Raw genomic sequence first — 19854 nt, 5'->3', positions numbered from 1 at the left:
ATAGCCGCATTTCACGCAAACCGACTCCAAAACAACTTTTTGCTTGGAATGAAGACCCGTGTCTCCCTCAACTCGTATAACTACAAAATACTAAACAGTGAGACATTACAATTTAGATATTGTGAAGCGTTTTGTCGAATTTACTCGTAAGTTAATGGTATAACCATATCTATTACTTATATTTTAATTTTTTTCTTTTACTTTATATTTCTTTCAACAAACTCCATAAAATTCGAAACCGAAACGAAGGAATCTATTCTATTCTTAAAGAATATTAATCAAAACAGGAAGAAGCGAATATGTGTACACGTCAGTAGTTTGTGTGCACAAGTTTTACAATCCAGCAAATATGGCGACCCTTGGAGATAATTTAAATTTATTGGACGGCGAGGTAAAGCTTTTCATAATTAAACCATAATATCTAATTATATATATATGTAACAACTAACTAAACAAGCTCATTGAATATCAACTTGTTTTAGTTTTGGAAGAAAACGTTGCAAATCTATTTTATTTTCTCTTTCTCTCCACATTTTGCTGCGTCATGGCCTGAAATCTTGTTTTCTTTCTTTTTTGTTTCTGAAATTATTTGTCAGATAATTTAATTATTATATAAGTGCGATAAAAGTTTGTATTATATCATATTTAAAACTTTGTTCACTATCTTTAATCGTGTGTCTAAAGATTATTATAAAGATTACTGTTGTTTAATCCCAGATCATCCATCAACAAACTGAGAGGAGAGTATCCAGTCGTAATTATCCCATCGTTTTGTTATATGAGAGACTGAATTATCTAATGTAGTGGGGAGGGGATAAGTTGAAGAAAAAGTGTGATTTCAGGGAGATTTAACTGGGTTTTTTTTTTTTTGCAGCAGATCGAGGTTTCCCTCTTTGACTTGCATTGAACACAATGACTGGCAGTATTTAATTTATTCTCCTGAGAGAGGTTAAACTCTACCCCTCTCTTGACAAAATTTGTATTGTATCAGGTCCACTCCGATCGAGGAGACCTATGAGACATTCCAGGTGTGACCATCTCGGCTTTCCCACCACCACGTTTTACCTATTTAGATCAACAATGCATGAAAGGTAGCCAAATTACCCATCAGCTGTTTAAATAATCCGATTTAGTTCAATAGCTTTTCTCCTTTTAACTAAACGAATCATTGCTTTTATTTATTTGTGCTGACGAAAATGTTTCAATTCTTTTGTGTTTTATTCCTACCGTTATTCTTATTAAGGCGGTGACCTGGCAGACTCGTTAGCATGCCGGGGGAAATGCTTTTGTGGCATTTCGTCTGTCTTTACGTTCTGAGTTCAAATTCCGCCGAGGTCGACTTTACCTTTCATCCTTTCAGGGTCGATAAAATAAGTACCAGTTGAATACTGGGGTCGATGTAATCGACTTTCGCTCTCCCCTCAAATTCCAGGCTTTGTGCCTTTTGTAGAAAGTATTATTGTTGTTATTATTATTCAGCAGTTTCACAGAATCGTTGGCGCATCAAACAAAACGCCCTGTGACATTAGTTTTGGCTCCAAGGTAACAAACTGACAGAATCGTTAGCACGCCAGACAAAAATGCTTCATCGTATTTCGTCTGTCTTTATGTTCAGAGTTCAAATTCTGGTAAGACTTTGACTTTTATCCTTTCAGGGTTGATAACATAAGTACCAGTTGGACACTGGGGGTCGATGTAATCGACTTATTCCTTCCCCCAAAATTGTTGGCCTTGTGCCAAAATTTGAAACCAATATTTGTTTTGACCCTTTTAAGTGCAAATCCCACTGTGGTGAACTTTGCCCTCTCCTTCCAGTCATCGACTCTCTTTACTCTTTTACTTGTTTCAGTCATTTGACTGCGGCCATGCTGGAGCACTGCCTTTAATCGAGCAAATCGACTCCAGGATTTATTTTTTGTAAGCCTAGTACTTATTCTATCGGTCTCTTTGCCGAACCGCTAAGTTACGGGGACGTAAACACACCAGCATCAGTTGTCAAGCGATGTTGGGGGGACAAACACACACACATACATATATATGTTGTTGTTGGCACTCCGTCGCTTACGACGTCGAGAGTTCCAGTTGATCCAATCAAAGCAACAGCCTGCTTGTGAAATTAACGTGCAAGTGGCTGAGCACTCCACAGACACGTATACCCTTAACGTAGTTCTCGGGGATATTCAACGTGACACAGTGTGACAAGGCTGACCCTTTGAATTACAAGCACAACAGAAACAGGAAGTAAGAGTGAGAGAAAGTTGTGGTGGAAGCCATCCCCTGCCGGAGCCTTGTGGAGCTTTAGGTGTTTTCGCTCAATAAACACTCACAACGCCTGGTCTGGGAATCGAAACCGCGAGTCCGCTGCCCTAACCACTGGGCCATTGCGCCTCCACACACACACACATATATATATATATATATGTGACAGGCTTCTTTCAGTTTCCATCTACCAACTCTACTCACTTTAGTTAAGGCTCCCTTCCATTTTATCTCTTGCACACAACATGCCTCAATCTACCTCCACTCAAGTGTCTTCACTATCTCTATTGACCTTCTGTTCAATGTGCCAATATTAACAGTGGCAGTTCGGAAGTTTATAACCTGAGGATTTTCAGTGATAACATAGTTGATTGGTATTTAACTTTTGCATATAAAAAGAATTAAAAAATTTGGATTGCCTGTTGGTAGTCAGAATATGCATGGGTAGTTATTTCACCTATAATCAGTGGGTTAACTTTTTATTTCTTGTCCCTCTCAATTTACAGCCTGCAGAAGTCACTGTAGACATCTGAAACATTAACAACATAGAGGGTGAGAGTGGTACATTAGATGCAAGGAGCATTTGTAGATCTAGAGAAAGTCCATCACTCTCTCATTTAATGAACACTAACAAAGCTGGGAATGGCTCTTGAAAGCTATACAGGCTATATATGAAAAGTCAGTCTGAAAAGTGACAGTTATCAATGAGCACAGAGTGTAGAGTGCAGGTAGGGATCCATCAAGGCTCTATCTTCAGCCTTCTCTTGTTTATTATAGTCCTCCAAGCCATAACAGAAGAGTTTAAGATCAACTGTCCATGGAGACTTCTGTAGGCTGATGGCCATGTTCTTGTGTAGAATCTTGTTGTGGTATGAACAATGGTATCAGTTTGGGGGAAGTGAAAGAAATAAGAATGGGTCAAAAAAGAAGAGGAGGTGGTGGTAAGAGACTGTAATAGGGATAAAATATGAAATGTAAGGGGAATAAATGGTATCATTTAAAGCACTTGAGTATGTTAGAAGAGGATTTGTGGGTGACAACTTGACAGGATCTCATTATTGCAAAGATGGATGGATCTTCTTAAGCAGAGCAAATTACCATTTATCTCAGCCCTTTGTTATCTCCTTGAAATTGGTCTACTCTACATCATCATCGTCATTTGACGTCCGCTTTCCATGCTGGCATGGGTTGGCTGGTTTGACTGAGGGCTGGCAAGCCAGAAGGCTGCACCAGGCTCCAATCCAATCTGGTAAAGTTTCTGCAGCTGGATGCCCTTCCTAACGCCAACCACTCCGAGAGTGTAGTGGGTGCTTTGTGTGTGCCACTGTCACAGGCAGTACTGGCGTCCCTACCTCATTCCATATTTTCCTGGATTTTCCTCTTCCGTAGATTTCATCCATGTTTAACAGTAAGTACTTCATTATACAGCTGACCTCATTCATCCACATCACATTATCATGTCAGCATTCTCTTGCACACCACATCTTGCCTCTTATGCTCAGTTTTTCTCTCAATACATTTGTACTTTGTTGTATATACCCACTGGTGTTTCATGCTAGTTTCATTTCTTTCTAGTCTTTGTATCAACTCTGCATTCATGGCCCAAGCTTCACAACCATATAGTGTTGCTGTTCATATGCAAGCATCATACAATTTGCCTTTCACTCTGAGAGAGAGGCCTTTTGTTATCAACAGAGGAAATAGCTTTCTGAACTTTCTCTTGAGCATTCCAAAAAATGTATTGCTCCTATGCATCTGCCACAAAGTCTGCTTTCTCTGTTAACCATCCTGTGATTCCACTGCACCCCTTATGTCTATAATTTGCACTATATGGAATTTTTACCTACATCTTTTTCTACATATCAAATAGAGCCATTTACCTGAAGGGGTTGGTGTCTTGTTTTTCTGCTTACCACCTTAGTCTTTGCTAAGTTAGCTTTAATGATTCAGCAAAAAAAAGGCTTGAAGATGCCATTATGAAAGACTACTGAATGTGGAGAATGAATGAGAGGAGGAGAGTCTGCCAAATGTTGACCCAATTGAAAGTCCAGCTATCCAAATCAACAGTACCTGGGTAGATAAAGCAATTAAGAATTTGAAGACAGAGAAAGCTCCTGGCTCATCAGGAATCACCACTGAGATGCTTAATATATCTGGCAGTGTGGATTATGGTTTGGTCACCTGTATTATAAATGTAGGTGGTTCACAAAGGAGCCATACCCAATGACTAGTGCAGCAGCACCATAGTCAACTGCTATAAAGGTAAAGGTGATGCCTTAGAAATAATTACAGAGGTATCAAATTGTTAGATCAGGTGATGAAAGTTACAGAGAGTGATAGCCCAACTAATTAGGGAGAGAGTTAGTCTAAATGAGATGCAGTTTGGTTTTGTGCCAGAGAGAAGCACCACTGATGTTATATTTCTGGTAAGGCAGCTGCAGGAGAAATACCTAGCCAAAGATAAACCTCTGTACCTGGCTTTTGTTGACTTGGAGAAAGCCTTTGACAGAGTGCCCTGATCCCTTATCTGGTGGTCAATGCAGAAACTAGGGATAGACGAGTGGTTGGTAAGAACTGCACAAGCCATGTACAACAAAGAATTCAAGGTACATGTAGGGGTTCACCAAGGATCGGTCCTCATCCCCCTCTTGTTCATCATAGTCCTCCAGGCAATAACAGAGGGATTCAAGACAGGTTGCCCCTGGGAGCTCCTCTATGCTGATGACCTTGCTCTGATAGCTGAATATCACTACCAGAACTGCAAGAACTCAGTCACCAGCATAGTGGAGTTGCCATTGGCAGCCAACCTTAAACTTTTCTATTTTGACCTGAAAGACTATGAGGAATAGGAGTGATGTTAGGAGAATGAGTTGTAGAGAAGAGGGACAGATTGGGTGCAGAGACATAGACAAATGATATGAAATGGTCTTCTCAAGAACAGCAAATCACCAGTCATCTTGGTTCTTTGTCATCTACCCCATGAGACTCAACACAGAGGAGGTGACTATTTCACTCCTTTGTTCCACAGTTCTATCTGCATTCAGTTGTTGGCACTTTGCTATGCAACTGCCATCTCCCACGTGCATCGCATGGTCGTACCAGTGCAGTCTTCTCTCTTGTGCACACACATGGCAGGCTGTTTCAGTTTCTTTGTGTCTGTGTTTGCTCCTCCCACTACCACCACCACCACCACCAATTGACAACCAGTGTTGGCGTGTTTATGTCCCCATAACTTAACTGTTCAGCAAAATAGACCAACTGAATAAGTACTAGGCTTAAAAATTAAGTCCTGGAGTCGATTTGTTTGACTGAAACCCTTCAAGATGATGCCCCAGCATCTCTGCAGTCAACTGACTGAAACAAGAAAAGGATAAAAGGCTTTGCTTACAAGGACTATAGTAGAAGGTGCCATGCTGTGGGACTGAACCTGGAACTACTTGCCTTGCAGTATTTTGTTACATAACCTTATGTTCAAAGTTCAAATCCTGTAGAGATTTATAAAATCCAGTCCCAAAATAAGGTTAACTGAAGCTGCTCTACCCCCACACCCTTCTGTGTTGCTAGTTATGTCTCATTTTATTCTGAAATCAAATGTTCTTGTAACAATCTATAAAACCTATTATTAGCATAGTTACTGAATACTAGGTCTTTGGATATGGAGTGGAATTTTGTCACACCACTTCCTAATGAAATTGATTTTTTTTTTTGATTTTTTTTTACGTAGGCACAAGGTCAGAAATTTGTAAGAAGAGGTTAATCAATTAAATCAACCACAGTTCTTAGTATTTTATCAACTCCAGAAGAATGAAAACCAAAGTTGACCAACAGACACACATACACACCACACACACAAACACTCCTTTTCTAAAACCATAGAAAAGAAGAAATAGCTAATTATCACAAAGTATTTTGTGTGGCACTAAATTCTGCCAATCCTTTACCTAATGATGATTTCTGAAGCACATCAGGGCAAGAAATTTAATGTTTACAGAGTTACAAGTTATATTCAGTCATCAAATTGTGTACTCTCACAGAAAAAAAAAAAGAGGAGGAGGAGGATTGCTAAGAAAGCCATGTTTTCTCTTAGAAGCTTCACCAGACATTTACTTAATCTTATGGGTCCATTTTTTACTGGGTTTTTTTTTTTTCATATATATATATATATATATATACATAACTTGCTGGTACCTTGTAAAAAGCACCCAGTACACTCTGTAAAGTGGTTGGTATTAGGAAGGGCATCCAGCCATAGAAGCCATGCCAAAACAGACATGGAGCCTAGTACAGTTCTCTTAGGTTACCAGCTCCTATCAAACCATCCACCCCATTCCAGCATAGAAAACGGATGTTAAATGACAATGGTGATGAACTTGTTTGTAACTGTTATTTTCTTTTTCATTGAATTCAACAACTGTATTTGTATATTTTAAATGAAAATATGATAGACAAATAAAAAAAATGAAATCAACTATTTCTTTCTAATTCTTTGTTTAAACATGTTCTCATCATGTATGTACTTTTATATATATTCATTCAAGAATTTCTTAGTTCATCGAAATGTAATTGCTTTCCAGGAAGTGCTTGGTGAAGAAGTGTTACGTATGTCAACAGATGAAATAATTAGCCGAACCAGACTGCTTGATAACGAAGTTAGCGTAAGTAAATATGTAACATTATTAATTAAGGTTCCCTTTTGATCTACTTATTTCTTTATAGTTTCACATTTGTTACAGTTTGAAGAAATATTCTAATTACATAATCAATTTGAATAGCTACTACCAGAAATGCATAATTAGCAATATTCTTTACAAGTTTGCTGTGTTTGTTTTTATATACTGAAGACATCATTTTTACCTGTATTTTCCATGCAGGTATGAGTTGACTGATCTGCTGTACTCCATGTTGCCACTTATTCTAATCCTCTGTCATCTCATTTAAGAGACTTGATCATTCTGTGACCTCATCACTTTCATATCATCCCTAGTCTTCTGCTATGGTTACTTTTCGATGTCAGCATTCAGAAATTAGAAAATCTTTTTGGACTGACTCTTCTTCTTTTCCTCAAGTGATTTATTTAACACTACCAATTTAGCCCTTGGTTACAGACTACCACTCTGTCATCTGCAGTTAACTCCCACACCTCACTAAGACAAACACTGCTCTTTCTTCTCTGATAAAGCTATTTTAGAAAAACATTTTTTAGACATGATTTTTCCACATCCCTCCTACAACTAAAACTCATACTCCCAAATCTTTCAAGTAATTCACTCATAACTGTGCTGCAGCAGTTCAGGAAGACCATTCTTTACAATGCCCAAAGAAAACCACCCACCCTTACAAACTTGGATCATCGTTTACCCACCATTGACACACATACCTCCATACACAAACCCACAAGCCATGTGGTTGGTACTTTGGTTCCTTTGCTAAAAGGACCTTAGTAAGTCTGTAGAACCCTCCTTCCTTCCACATTTGCTGTCCATTTGGAATACAACTACACACTGTACACATTGGATAAATCTCTTCCACATTTGCTGTCCTTTTCTTCATTCTACCAACTTATACATGCCATATATGGAAATGCCTCCAGTTACTTCAAACCGACTCTGCCAGTGTCCCTTCCATTACATACAAACAATGCACATCAGAACTAGCATCTATCCTTGCAAACTTCTCAATCTCTCTCTCTCCACAAGAATCAATCACAATCTTTAGTAAAACAATACAATTTGTACTGTTCCCAAGGAGAAGAATCCCCTAATTTGACCAATTATTAACCTCATTGCTCTCATCTTCTCAAAGACAATAGAAACATCCATTAAGAATTACCTTTTCCAAAACCTTAACTTCCTTTTCCACCTTAATGACTACCAGTAGAACTTCAATAAAATCAGATCTACTGGAGACTTGTTCTTGTATGTCACCCACCAGTTACCTTTTTGTGAGAGAACTGTTGTTGCACTTGATAGCTAGTTTAACTGCCTCTTGTATATCAACCTATGAGTGCCAGTCTTACGGGTTGGAAGCCTCCTCACAATGTGGCATGTGCACACCAGTATTGCTGGACCCACCTCACCACTCTACAACCCCACTACACTGTTGTCGTCCTGCAGCAGTTCAAGGACAGCATTAACCATGTTTTGATCTAATTTTAGTCTTCTTGGAGAGTCTAGAAAGATCCTGGCCACTGCTGTTTCTTCCAAATCAAACTACTAACAAACAAGAATGAAATGGTATGGAAATTCTTTACAGTTTGTTACATTTCCAAATGCATATATTTATTTATTTATTCATTTCAGATCATGAGGACAGACGATCAGAGAATCAAACATGAACTTCAAACCCAGAAAGACAAAATAAAAGAAAACAAAGAGAAAATCAAAGTGAACAAAACTTTGCCCTATCTGGTATCGAATGTTATTGAGGTAAGTACTTCAGATCAGTGTGCTGGTGTTATTCTTTCCCCCATTTTTATGTATGTTACTTTACTTGCTTCAGGGACTATAGATGTTAAATGTAGACAACATACATTGATACATGGCTTGCTTAGGGTGGAATGATACTGTTAATAGGGCAGTAAAGCTAAGAGACAAACTTTGGAAACCTGAGAAGAGGAAGGCAGTAGTTGGGAGCATTATCAAATGGCTGGAAGGGCCCCTAGCTGGCAAGTCATCTTTGGCTAAGGTGAGGCTGAGAGGAAGGTGTTTTGCTCATATCTTGCAACATGAGCATCAGAGGTGTGTGGTTTTCAGGTTCACAACAAAAGAAAGATGATGCCATGGTGAAGGACAAGAAGGTGGCATGAAAGTGCCGTTACAAGAGGCTATCAGACATGAAGAATGCATGAGATGAAGTGGGGCTATTTCATGCTGACCCTACAGAGGGACCAACAATTCCAAGTTGACATCAGCATAGTAGATAAGGCAATCAAGGATGTGGAAGGAAAGCTGCATGTCCATCAGGGATAGTTGCAAAGATGCTCAAAATGTCCAAATATTTAAAATCTACAATTAAGAGCCCTATCTACTCGCTGACGGTACCTACCCACCCCTACCCATTTTCCTTTATTCAAAAATTCTTATCGCTCCTTAAAATTATGGCTTTTAAGTGTTGATTTCTCAGCCCAAGAATTACAGCGTGATGTGCTGCTTGACTGGTCCCCCCTCTCTCTCTCTCTTTATATATATATATATATATATATATATATATATGATGATGATGATGATCTTTTCTCCCGCCATGCCTCTGTCTACCCCTCCATACTCTTTCTCTCTCTCTCTCTCTCTCTCTCTCTCTCTCTCTCTCTCTCTCGTAGTTTTTGCTTAAGGTCTTCAGGTTCTGGCTATATATAAATGAGAAATCCATTCTAAATTATCTCAATCTCTTCTCCGCTGACATACTACGACGAAGTCTCCAAGATGCCGATAAGATAGAGATTTTTATTTATTTACGGCCTCAAACATCTCATACCTTCGCGCTTTAGTCTGCCCTCTATTATTTATCTTGTTTCTCTCCATGAAATTCAATTGAATTCAGTTTTTGTCTTAAATTCATACTTATTCATTTTCTAAGCTTCCTAAATTCATGCTACGTATATATTCTAGTCACCTAGAATTCATTGCTCTTTTAAAAATTACGATTTATGCATTGTTGTCTCTCAAATATTTAAAATCTACAATTAAGAGCCCTATCTACTCGCTGACGGTAACCCGCCCTCCCACCCCCTCCACCGGAAGTGCATTCCTCTGTCATCCTGTCATCCTCAGCTGTCTCCCGGAACCCATCTAGTGGCCTTGGCCATCCTCTCCCCTACCTTTGGGTAGCGCATTAAGTTTGAGTAATGTTTGCAGGTTGTAGGTACTGTTTTGCTTATGAATTCTTCCAATTGCAAGTTTTCTTTTCAGGTACACGACACTGCTTTTCCCCTTCCCAGGCTACAGGCCCACACCCCTAACACCCATACTGTTAGGATTGGCACTCTCAACGTCGGCACGCTGAAAGGTAGATCTGGTGAAATTGTTGAGATGCTTGAACGGAGACGCGTAGATATGTGCTGCATCCAGGAAGTAAGATGGAGAGGAGGTTCTGCAAGGTTCCTCACAGGCAAAGAACACAGGTACAAGATTTTCTGGGCAGGGAACACTGACGGGGTCGGGGGCGTAGGAATACTTCTAGCGGAGAAATGGGTGGATAAGGTAATCGAGGTCGTTAGAGTAAGTGACAGAGTACTTAAGATCAGACTAGTGCTTCATCATAGATTAGCTACTGTCATCTCAGCCTATGCACCTCAACCAGGGCTACCAGATGGTCTGAAAGACCAATTCTATGACACCCTCTTGCAAACTACCTCGTCGACGAGTGACAGGGACCTTCTCTTTGTGGCTGGAGACTTCAACGGTCATGTCGGACGTCGTGCTGGAGGCTTCCATGGCATACATGGAGGCTATGGCTTCGGTTCCCGCAACAAGGAGGGAACCAGACTGCTGGAGTTCTGTGATGCAACCGATCTTATGGTCTGCAATACCAACTTCAGGAAACCTGCCAGTCACCTAGTCACCTACCGCTCCGGCAGACACTCTAGCCAAATCGACTACATCCTCGCCAGAAATAGGGAAAGAGGGCAGCTTATAAATGCCAAAACCTACCCTGGCGAAGAATGTACCCCACAACATAGATTAGTAGTTAGCGACTTTGGGATCAAGGCAAAATGGGTGCCCAGAATTAGACAGGCTTGGAGGAGAAGGGTGTGGAAGCTTAAAGACCCTGCAAACGGACAGAGACTTAGAGACAAGTTACTTGAAGCATTTAACGAAATAGAAGAGGATATAGCATCATACAACGTGGAAGACAATTGGAGATTTCTGCGGGACAACCTGTTGAAAGCCACCGACCAGATTTGTGGGTGGTGTAAGGTCCCCTCCCGACCCAGAGTAACGTGGTGGTGGAACAAGGAGGTAGACAGGGCTATTAGACAAAAGAAACAGGCTTGGAAGGACTGGAAGAACGGTGGTAGCAGGGAATTGTACCAATGTGCCAGAAGGGAGGCTAGGCGACAGGTTTATTTAGCCAGAGGGGAAGCAGATAAGGAAAGATTTGCCAATGTTCTGCGCCGTGAGGACCAAAGACTCGAGGTATTTCGTGTTGCAAGACAGTGTAGGAGAGAGAATAGTGATGTTGTAGGAGAGAAATGTGTTCGCATGGATGATGGTACGCTTGCATTAAATGAGGATGCAAAGAAAGAGGTCTGGAGATGCCACTACGATAGATTGCTTAATAAAGAGAATGAATGGGAGAAAGAGAGCCTGCCGTATGTCGACCCAATAGAGGGACCAGCTATCCGAGTTGATAGTACCAGGGTAGATAAAGCAATTAAGAGTATGAAGACCGGGAAAGCCCCCGGCCCATCAGGAATCACTGCAGAGATGCTCAAAATATCTGGCAGTGTTGGCTATAGCCTAGTCACCCGTATTACGAACCAGGTGATACACGAAGGAGTCATACCCAATGACTGGTGTAGCAGCATCATAGTCAACTGCTACAAAGGTAAAGGTGACGCTTTAGATACAAATAATTACAGAGGCATCAAGCTGTTAGATCAGGTTATGAAAGTTACAGAGAGGGTCATAGCCCAACTAATTAGGGAGCGAATCAATTTAGATGAGATGCAGTTTGGGTTCGTGCCAGGTAAAAGCACTACTGATGCCTTATTTCTAGTGAGACAGCTGCAGGAGAAATACCTAGCTAAGGATAAACCTCTGTACCTGGCTTTCGTTGACATGGAGAAAGCCTTTGACAGGGTCCCCCGATCCCTTATCTGGTGGTCAATGAGGAAACTTGGGATAGAAGAATGGTTAGTGAGAGCTGTTCGAGCCATGTACAGAGATGCTGCCAGTAAGGTGAGGGTTGGAAATGAGTACAGCAATGAATTCCGGGTAGAGGTAGGGGTCCACCAAGGTTCCGTCCTCAGCCCCCTCTTATTTATCATAGTCCTCCAGGCAATCACAGAGGAGTTCAAGACAGGTTGCCCCTGGGAGCTCCTCTATGCTGATGACCTTGCCCTAATTGCGGAGTCACTATCAGAACTAGAGGAGAAGTTTCAGGTGTGGAAGCAAGGTCTAGAATTGAAGGGCCTTAGAGTCAACCTAGCTAAAACCAAAATCCTAATAAGTAGGAAGGTAGATAAAACACAAACCCCTTCAGGTAGATGGCGCTGCTCAGTATGTAGAAAAGGAGTAGGTAGTAACTCTATAAGATGTACTCGGTGCAAGCTATGGACACATAAGAGGTGCAGCAATATCAAAGGCAGGTTAACTAGGAAGTTAGTTTTTGTATGTGGCAGATGTTCAGGTGCAATAAAGACTGTAAACAAACAGGAAACAACTTCTATCTCATTCCAGGGTGAAAAACTAGAGGTAGTCGATAGCTTCCGCTATCTGGGCGACCAAGTTAGTAGTGGGGGTGGGTGCGCTGAAAGTGTAGCTGCTAGAATAAGAATAGCCTGGGCAAAGTTTAGAGAGCTCTTACCCCTGCTGGCGACAAAGGGACTCTCACTCAGAGTAAAAGGCAGACTGTATGACGCATGCGTACGAACAGCCATGCTACATGGCAGTGAAACATGGGCTGTAACTGCTGAGGACATACGTAAGCTCGCAAGGAATGAAGCCAGTATGCTCCGTTGGATGTGTAATGTCAATGTGAATACCCGTCAGAGTGTAAGTATCTTGAGAGAAAAGCTGAACATTAGAAGCATCAGTTGTGGTGTGCAAGAGAGTCGATTGCGCTGGTATGGACATGTGGTGAGAATGGATGAGGATAGCTGCGTGAAAAAGTGCCACACCCTAACAGTTGAGGGAACCCGTGGAAGAGGTAGGCCCAGGAAGACCTGGGCTGAGGTGGTGAGGCAAGACCTTCGTACATTGGGCCTCACCGAGGCGATGACTACTGACCGAGACCTTTGGAAATGTGCTGTGCGTGAGAAGACCCGGCAAGCCAAGCAAGATCGTTGCCAGTGCCCCTGGACTGGCTCTTGTGCGGGTGGCACATGAGATGCACCATTTTGAGAGTGGCCGTTGCCAGTACCGCCTGACTGGCTCCCGTAAGATTTTCGAGTGAGATCGTTGCCAGTGCCCCTAGACTGGCTTGTGCGGGTGGCACATAAAAGACACCATTTCAAGCGTGGCCGTTGCCAGTACCGCCTGACTGGCTCCCGTAGGATTTTCGAGCGAGATCGTTGCCAGTGCCCTTGGACTGGCTTGTGCGGGTGGCACATAAAAGACACCATTTCGAGCGTGGCCGTTTTCGTGCGGGTGACACGTAAAAGCACCCACTACACTCTGAGTGGTTGGCGTTAGGAAGGGCATCCAGCTGTAGAAACTGTGCCAAATTAGATTGGAGCCTGGTGTAGCCATCCGGTTTCACCAGTCCTCAGTCAAATCGTCCAACCCATGCTAGCATGGAAAGCGGACATTAAACGATGATGATGATGATGATGATTACCAAGCAGAGAGTTAATCAAGTTGATGCAAGGAGTCATATCGAGTGACTGGCAAAAGAGAATTGTCATAAACTGCTATAAAGACAAAGGAGATGCTCTGGAGAGAAGCAACTCTAAAGGAATCAAAATTACTGGATCACAACACAATTGATTTGTAACAGGGTTGACCCTACATGAAATGCAGCTTGGTTTCATACATAGAAGTAGAACCTTGGATAGAATCTTCCTGATGAGGCAACTGCAAAAGAGATACTTGACTAAGAATAAACCATTATTCTTGGCTTTCCTTGATTTGGAAATGACATTTGACAGGGTATCATGTACAGTAATCTGATGGTCACTAAGTAAACTTGGCATTAATGCATGGCTTGTGTGATAGCTGTATAAGCCATATACAAAGATGCACCAAGTAAAAAGAGAGTCAACAGCAATATCAGTGAAGAATTTTGCATAAGGGTTGGAGTCCATCAAGGTTCAGTTTTCAGTCCTATTCATCATATTCCTGCAGGCCATCAACACAGGAGTTTAACCTTTTTGTTACGAAACCACCCCAAAAAAAATTTTGATTCATGTGACCAAGCCACCCAAAAATGCCCGTAATCACATATTCATATTTAAATGAGAATATCAGTGCAAATCTCGTTAGTACATGCGTGGAAACACCTGATTAAACTGCGTAAACAATTGAGCTACAGTTTTGGACAACGATCTGCCTGTTATTTTAATTCTGTGAATTTTGGGAGATTTTTTTCCCCAAATTTGTTCCTGTTGTGCTTTGAAAATTTGTAATTCTAACAAAAAAATGGATACCAATTTCATTCTGTCAAGTAGCGAGTCAGAATTTGAAGGATTTTCCATTGAAGACCTTGATAAATCTAACTCCATAACTGAAAAAAAAAAAAAAAAAAGCAGGTGGTATTTGATAATGAATTCGATGTTTCATTTTCCGAAAGTGAAAGCAGTGAATCCGAGAGCTCCGATGACAGCGAGAAAGAGAATGAATTGGCACCTAAAGGGAGTAAAAGTTTTAAAACCGTTTCTTTCAGTGATTTTTCTGAAGAAACTGGACCAAGTCACAATCTTTCCCAGGAGAGCAAAGCTTTAGACTATTTCCTTTTACTTTTCCCTATGAGCTTATTTGAAATCATTACAGCAGAAACAAACCGTTATACTGAAACTAGACAAAGCGAAAAAAAGGATAGTTTGTGGTTTCCCACAAGCTTAAAAGAAATTAAGGCATATTTTGCCATAAATATTATTAAGGGCATTAGAAAGCTACCCAGAATTACAAATTACTGGAGTAGTGATGAACCCTTTGGAGATGAATATGTCTTGAGTATAATGACGAGGACACGGTTTTTAAAATTGACTCAATATGTACATATGAGAGACACAAGCAGTACACCAGTCCGTGGAGAACCCTTATTTAAAATAAGACCCCTCATTGACTATGTTCAAAACGCATATAAAACAGTTTATAAACCAGGGAGATATTTATCTATTGATGAGGGCATGGTGGGCTATAAAGGCTGAGTGCATTTTCGACAATATATGCCAGGAAAGCCCACAAAATGGGGGAATCAAAGTTTGGGAGATTTGCGAATTGAATGCTGGGTGCTGCTCTGGGTTTGAATTTTATACTGGCAAAAAAGAAAACAATTATGTTAAGTCAGCATGGCCTAGGGTATGATATGGTATGAAATTTATCACTTCCATGCCATAACCAGGGCCGTATATTATTTTTTGACCGCTTTTTCAGTTTGGTCAAACTTGCGGAGAATTTAGATACCGTGGCAACGCATACATGTGCTGCAGTGATCAAAGACTGCCGTTGGATATAAAAAAAGCAAAATTAAACAAAAAAAAAAGTGAAATAATTCAACCGCATACAGAGATAAGAGGCAGATCAATTTTCTGTCTACCTGTGCATGGCCACATGTGGATGAAAATGAGCCATGCTCAAATGGTGCTTTTTATGTGCCACTGGCATCAACCACAACAATGACTTCACTTGACTCAACAGGTTTTTGCAAGCACAGTTTGTTGCCCAATGACTTAAAGGGGCCAGTTATGCTGCACTGGCATAGGTCATGGTTACGATCTCACTTGGTTTGCTGGGTCTTCTCAAGCACAGCGTATCTCCAAAGGTCTTGGTCTCTTGATATCGCCTCTGTGAGGCCCAACGTTCAATGGTCGTGCTTGACCACCTCATCCCAGCTCTTCTTGGGTCTACCTCTACCGCTAGGGTGTGACACTTTTTCACACAGCTGTCCTCATCCATACGCAACACATGACCATTCCAGTGCAGTCGTCTCTCTTGCACACCACATCTGATGCTGCTTATGTCCATCATTTCTCTCAGGATGCTTACACTCTGTCCTGTATACACACTGACATTACACATCCAGCGGAGCATATTAGCTTCATTCCTTACAAGCTTATGCATGTCCTCAGCAGTCACAGTCCATGTTTCACTGCCATGTAGCATGGCTGTTCCCACACATGCGTCATACAGTCTACCTTTTAATCTGAGCGAGAGGCCTTTTGTTAGCAGCAGAGGTAGGAGCTCTCTGAACTTTGCCCAGGCTCTTCTTATTCTAGCAGCTACACTCTCAGAGCATCCATCATCGCTACTGACTTGGAAAGATGATGGTAACTGTGTGGAAGTTAGGGTTAGGGTTAGGGTTAGGGTTAGTGAGAGTTGTACAAGCCATGCCCAGGGATGCTATCAGTAAGGTGAGGGTTGGCAACGAGTATATTGAAGAATTCCGGGTAGGGGTCCACCAAGGATCAGTCCTCAGCCCCTTCTTATTCATCATAGTCCTCCAGGCAATAACAAAGGAATTCAAGACAGGATACCTCTTGGAACTTCTCCATTCTGATGACCTTGCTCTAATAGCTGAGTCACTATCTGAACTAGAGGAGAAGGTTTCAGGTGTGGAAGCAAGGTCTAGAATCAAAGGTCCTTAGGTAACGGAAGCTATGGACTACTTCTAGTTTTTTCCCCTGGCATGTGACAGAAGCTGTTTTCTGCACATTTTCAGTGTTTATTACCGTTGAGCATTTGCCACACAAAATCTATCTTCCCAGTTAACCTTCCTTTGATATTGCTGCACCTCTTACATGTCCATATCTTACACCGGTTACATCTTATAGAGTTTCTACCTATACCCTTTCTACAGATTGAGCAAGGCCATCTACCTGAAGGGGTTTGCAATTTGTCTGCCTTCCTACTTATTAAGACTTTGGTTTTTGCTAGATTCACTCTAAGGACCTTTGATTCTAGACCTTGCTTCCACACCTGAAACCTTCTCCTCTAGTTCAGATAGTGACTCAGCTATTAGAGCAAGGTCATCAGAATGGAGAAGTTCCAAGAGGTATCCTGTCTTGAATTCCTTTGTTATTGCCTGGAGGACTATGATGAATAAGAAGGGGCTGAGGACTGATCCTTGGTGGACCCCTACCCGGAATTCTTCAATATACTCGTTGCCAACCCTCACCTTACTGATAGCATCCCTGGGCATGGCTTGTACAACTCTCACTAACCCTAACCCTAACCCTAACTTCCACACAGTTACCATCATCTTTCCAGTTTCACTAACAAGAGTTGGGTTGAGCTAAAGCTGTTGTGGAATCAAACCCAAGACCTTGTGATTGTGGAGCAACCTTAAATATTTGGCCATACTACATCTACACATGCACACATACACTCACTCATTCACTCCTATTCTATGGATATATTTCTTAAACTTTGTTGAGATAAAATTTTCAATATTTTATTAAATCTAAATTTAATCTCCTTTAAAAGAGATATTCCTGATTTTCTATTATTGTAGCTTATAATCTGTTTCTTTATATATATGTGTGTTTGTGTGTGTTTAGTTGTAAAAATACTTTCCTATATTATAAACAACTGATAGAATACATATGCAAAATATATGCCATTCATGCAATAAATTATTGGAAGTTGGTGATTGTGGAGCAAACTATTAGTATACGAAATGTCCAACATAATGAGAAGAAGCTATAAATATATAGATGTCCACTCTAATACAGGTGGAGATCCACTTTGATGTTTATTCAGTCCATGTTTTGAAAAGATTTTCTACTTGAAAGGTTGTAATATATCATTACTTTACTGAACAGCTGTGGATGACTTGAACCTAGAATAGATTATTGCAGGCCATCCATTGGATGTGGTTACTGGCTGGAGTTGAACTCAATACTGTGGTTCATTGTGCAAAAAGATCAGAGGAATAAGCAGTACCTTATATGGAAACAAGTACATGTTGACAATAGAATCCAGCTATGGAATACTCCCACAACTTGCCTTGTCTAACCCATACCAGCATGGAAAAAACAGGCAAAATATGAATATATATATATATATATATTAATATTTTACTTGCTTTTTGTATATGTATGTATGTATGTGTGTGTGTGTTTGTACATATACATGCAATAGTTACGACGACGGCTGCTGCAGTAGCATGTGATCAGCTTTGCAGCTTTGTACTTAATATGCTTGGCTTATTTTTTAAAATATCTATTAAAAACAAACTGTTAATATCATTATTATTATCATCACTTGTCAGAAAACATGTTGTTTTCTTATCCTATGTTATTGTAGAATCACAGCTGGAAACTTTAATTTGCTTTCTGTATTCTAGTTGCTGGATATGGATCCACAGGATCAAGGAGAAGAAGATGGTGCTAATGTTGACTTGGATTCTCAACGCAAAGGCAAATGTGCTGTTATAAAAACTTCTACTAGACAGGTTTGTAAAAAGATATATTTTCTAACTTAATTAAACTTTATCTGCTAGCAAAAGTGTCTGTATACATACACATTCTCTCTCATATATCATCATCATCATCGTTTAACGTCCACCTTCCATGCTGGCATGGGTTGACAGGAGGTGGGCAGGCAGAGACTACACCAGATTTCTGTGTCTGTTTTGGCACAATTTTTATAGTTGAATGCCCTTCCTAAAGCCAACTACCCAGCAGAGTAGACAGAGTGCTTTTTATGTGGCAGAAGCACAAGTGAGGTTAGTTTTGGCATGGTTTTTACAGCTGGATGCCTTTCAAAACGTCAACCACTTTACAGTGTGGACTGGATGCTTTTTATGTGGCACCAACACTAGCAGAGTCACCAAGTAACTTACAAGGAATCTTTGAGAAGGAGGGAGATTGGAGGAGGTAATTTTGTGACAGAGAGGCAGAAACAGTTGTCTTGCTGTAGAGAATGTACATGGTTACCCTACCTGAGAGAGAGAGAGTGATCAAGAATGAAGACAGAAACAGGTGTGCTGCTGTAGAGACACGTGGCTATACAGCCTGAGGGAAGAGAAAGAGTGGGAGACAGCAAGAGGGAAGAGGAGAGAGATGGTGGCGAAGTGCCAGGACATACTTACAAGGAATGGGGGTCAGACTATAAATGGGATGGTAGAATAAAAGAAGAGATAGAGAGATGGTGGCAAGTGCCAGAGCATACTCTCAAGGTATGGAGGTCATAATATAAGTGGCAAGGTATTGCTGGGGGTGGTAAATGCAGTGACTGATGAGAACCTGGCTATATGGAGAGGGTGGGTTCAGCAACAAGTACAGTGAGCAGGGCAGTGAGGACAGGATTGGGGAGTGAGAGATAAACATTGTGCATGAAAGAGGGAATGTGTGGAAGAGAAGAGATGTAGTTTAGTTTGTTGGAGTAGGGTTTACGGAGAGTTTTATTGTTACATGTAGGTGGAACACACAGACTTCCTAGAACTCAGTTTCGCTGATGTGGGTGAGCCTTCTGAAGAACCCCATATCGCCAGACATTTCTATCCCATGTCTTCCTGGGTCTCCTCTTCCACGAGTGTCATCCACTTTCAGTGATCAGCACTTTATACAGCTGTCTTCATTTATCCGCATCACACGTCCAAACCTCTTATGCGCAACTTTTCTCTCAACATGTTTGCACTTTGTCATTCATGCACATGGATGTTGCATATCCAGCAGAGCATCCTACCTTCATTCCTCTCCAGGCTACGCATGTCTTCTGTATTTAGATATTCCAGCAACAATACTTTCAGAGCAAACAACACTTAGGTCTTTGT

At 41.0% G+C, this 19854-nt stretch overlaps 1 protein-coding gene across 1 annotated transcript in view; it reads left to right on the top strand.

Moving 5' to 3' along the window:
* The first annotated feature begins 335 nt into the window (after positions 1-335).
* LOC106882053 (26S proteasome regulatory subunit 6A-B) overlaps positions 336-19854 on the top strand; it is a 46880-nt gene continuing 27361 nt past the window's right edge. The window contains exons 1-4 of the mRNA XM_014932612.3: positions 336-391; positions 6834-6914; positions 8559-8684; positions 18424-18531. Of these exons, the coding sequence (XP_014788098.1) occupies positions 350-391; positions 6834-6914; positions 8559-8684; positions 18424-18531 (357 nt within the window). The 5' untranslated portion in view covers positions 336-349. The remainder of the gene's footprint in view (positions 392-6833; positions 6915-8558; positions 8685-18423; positions 18532-19854) is intronic.

The sequence above is a fragment of the Octopus bimaculoides genome, chromosome 2 (assembly GCF_046866305.1).
Source record: "Octopus bimaculoides isolate indiv1 chromosome 2, ASM4686630v1, whole genome shotgun sequence".
Taxonomy (NCBI): Eukaryota; Metazoa; Mollusca; class Cephalopoda; order Octopoda; family Octopodidae; genus Octopus; species Octopus bimaculoides.
The sequence above is the reverse complement of the archived record's forward strand: the minus strand, read 5'-3'. Positions and strand labels throughout refer to the sequence as shown.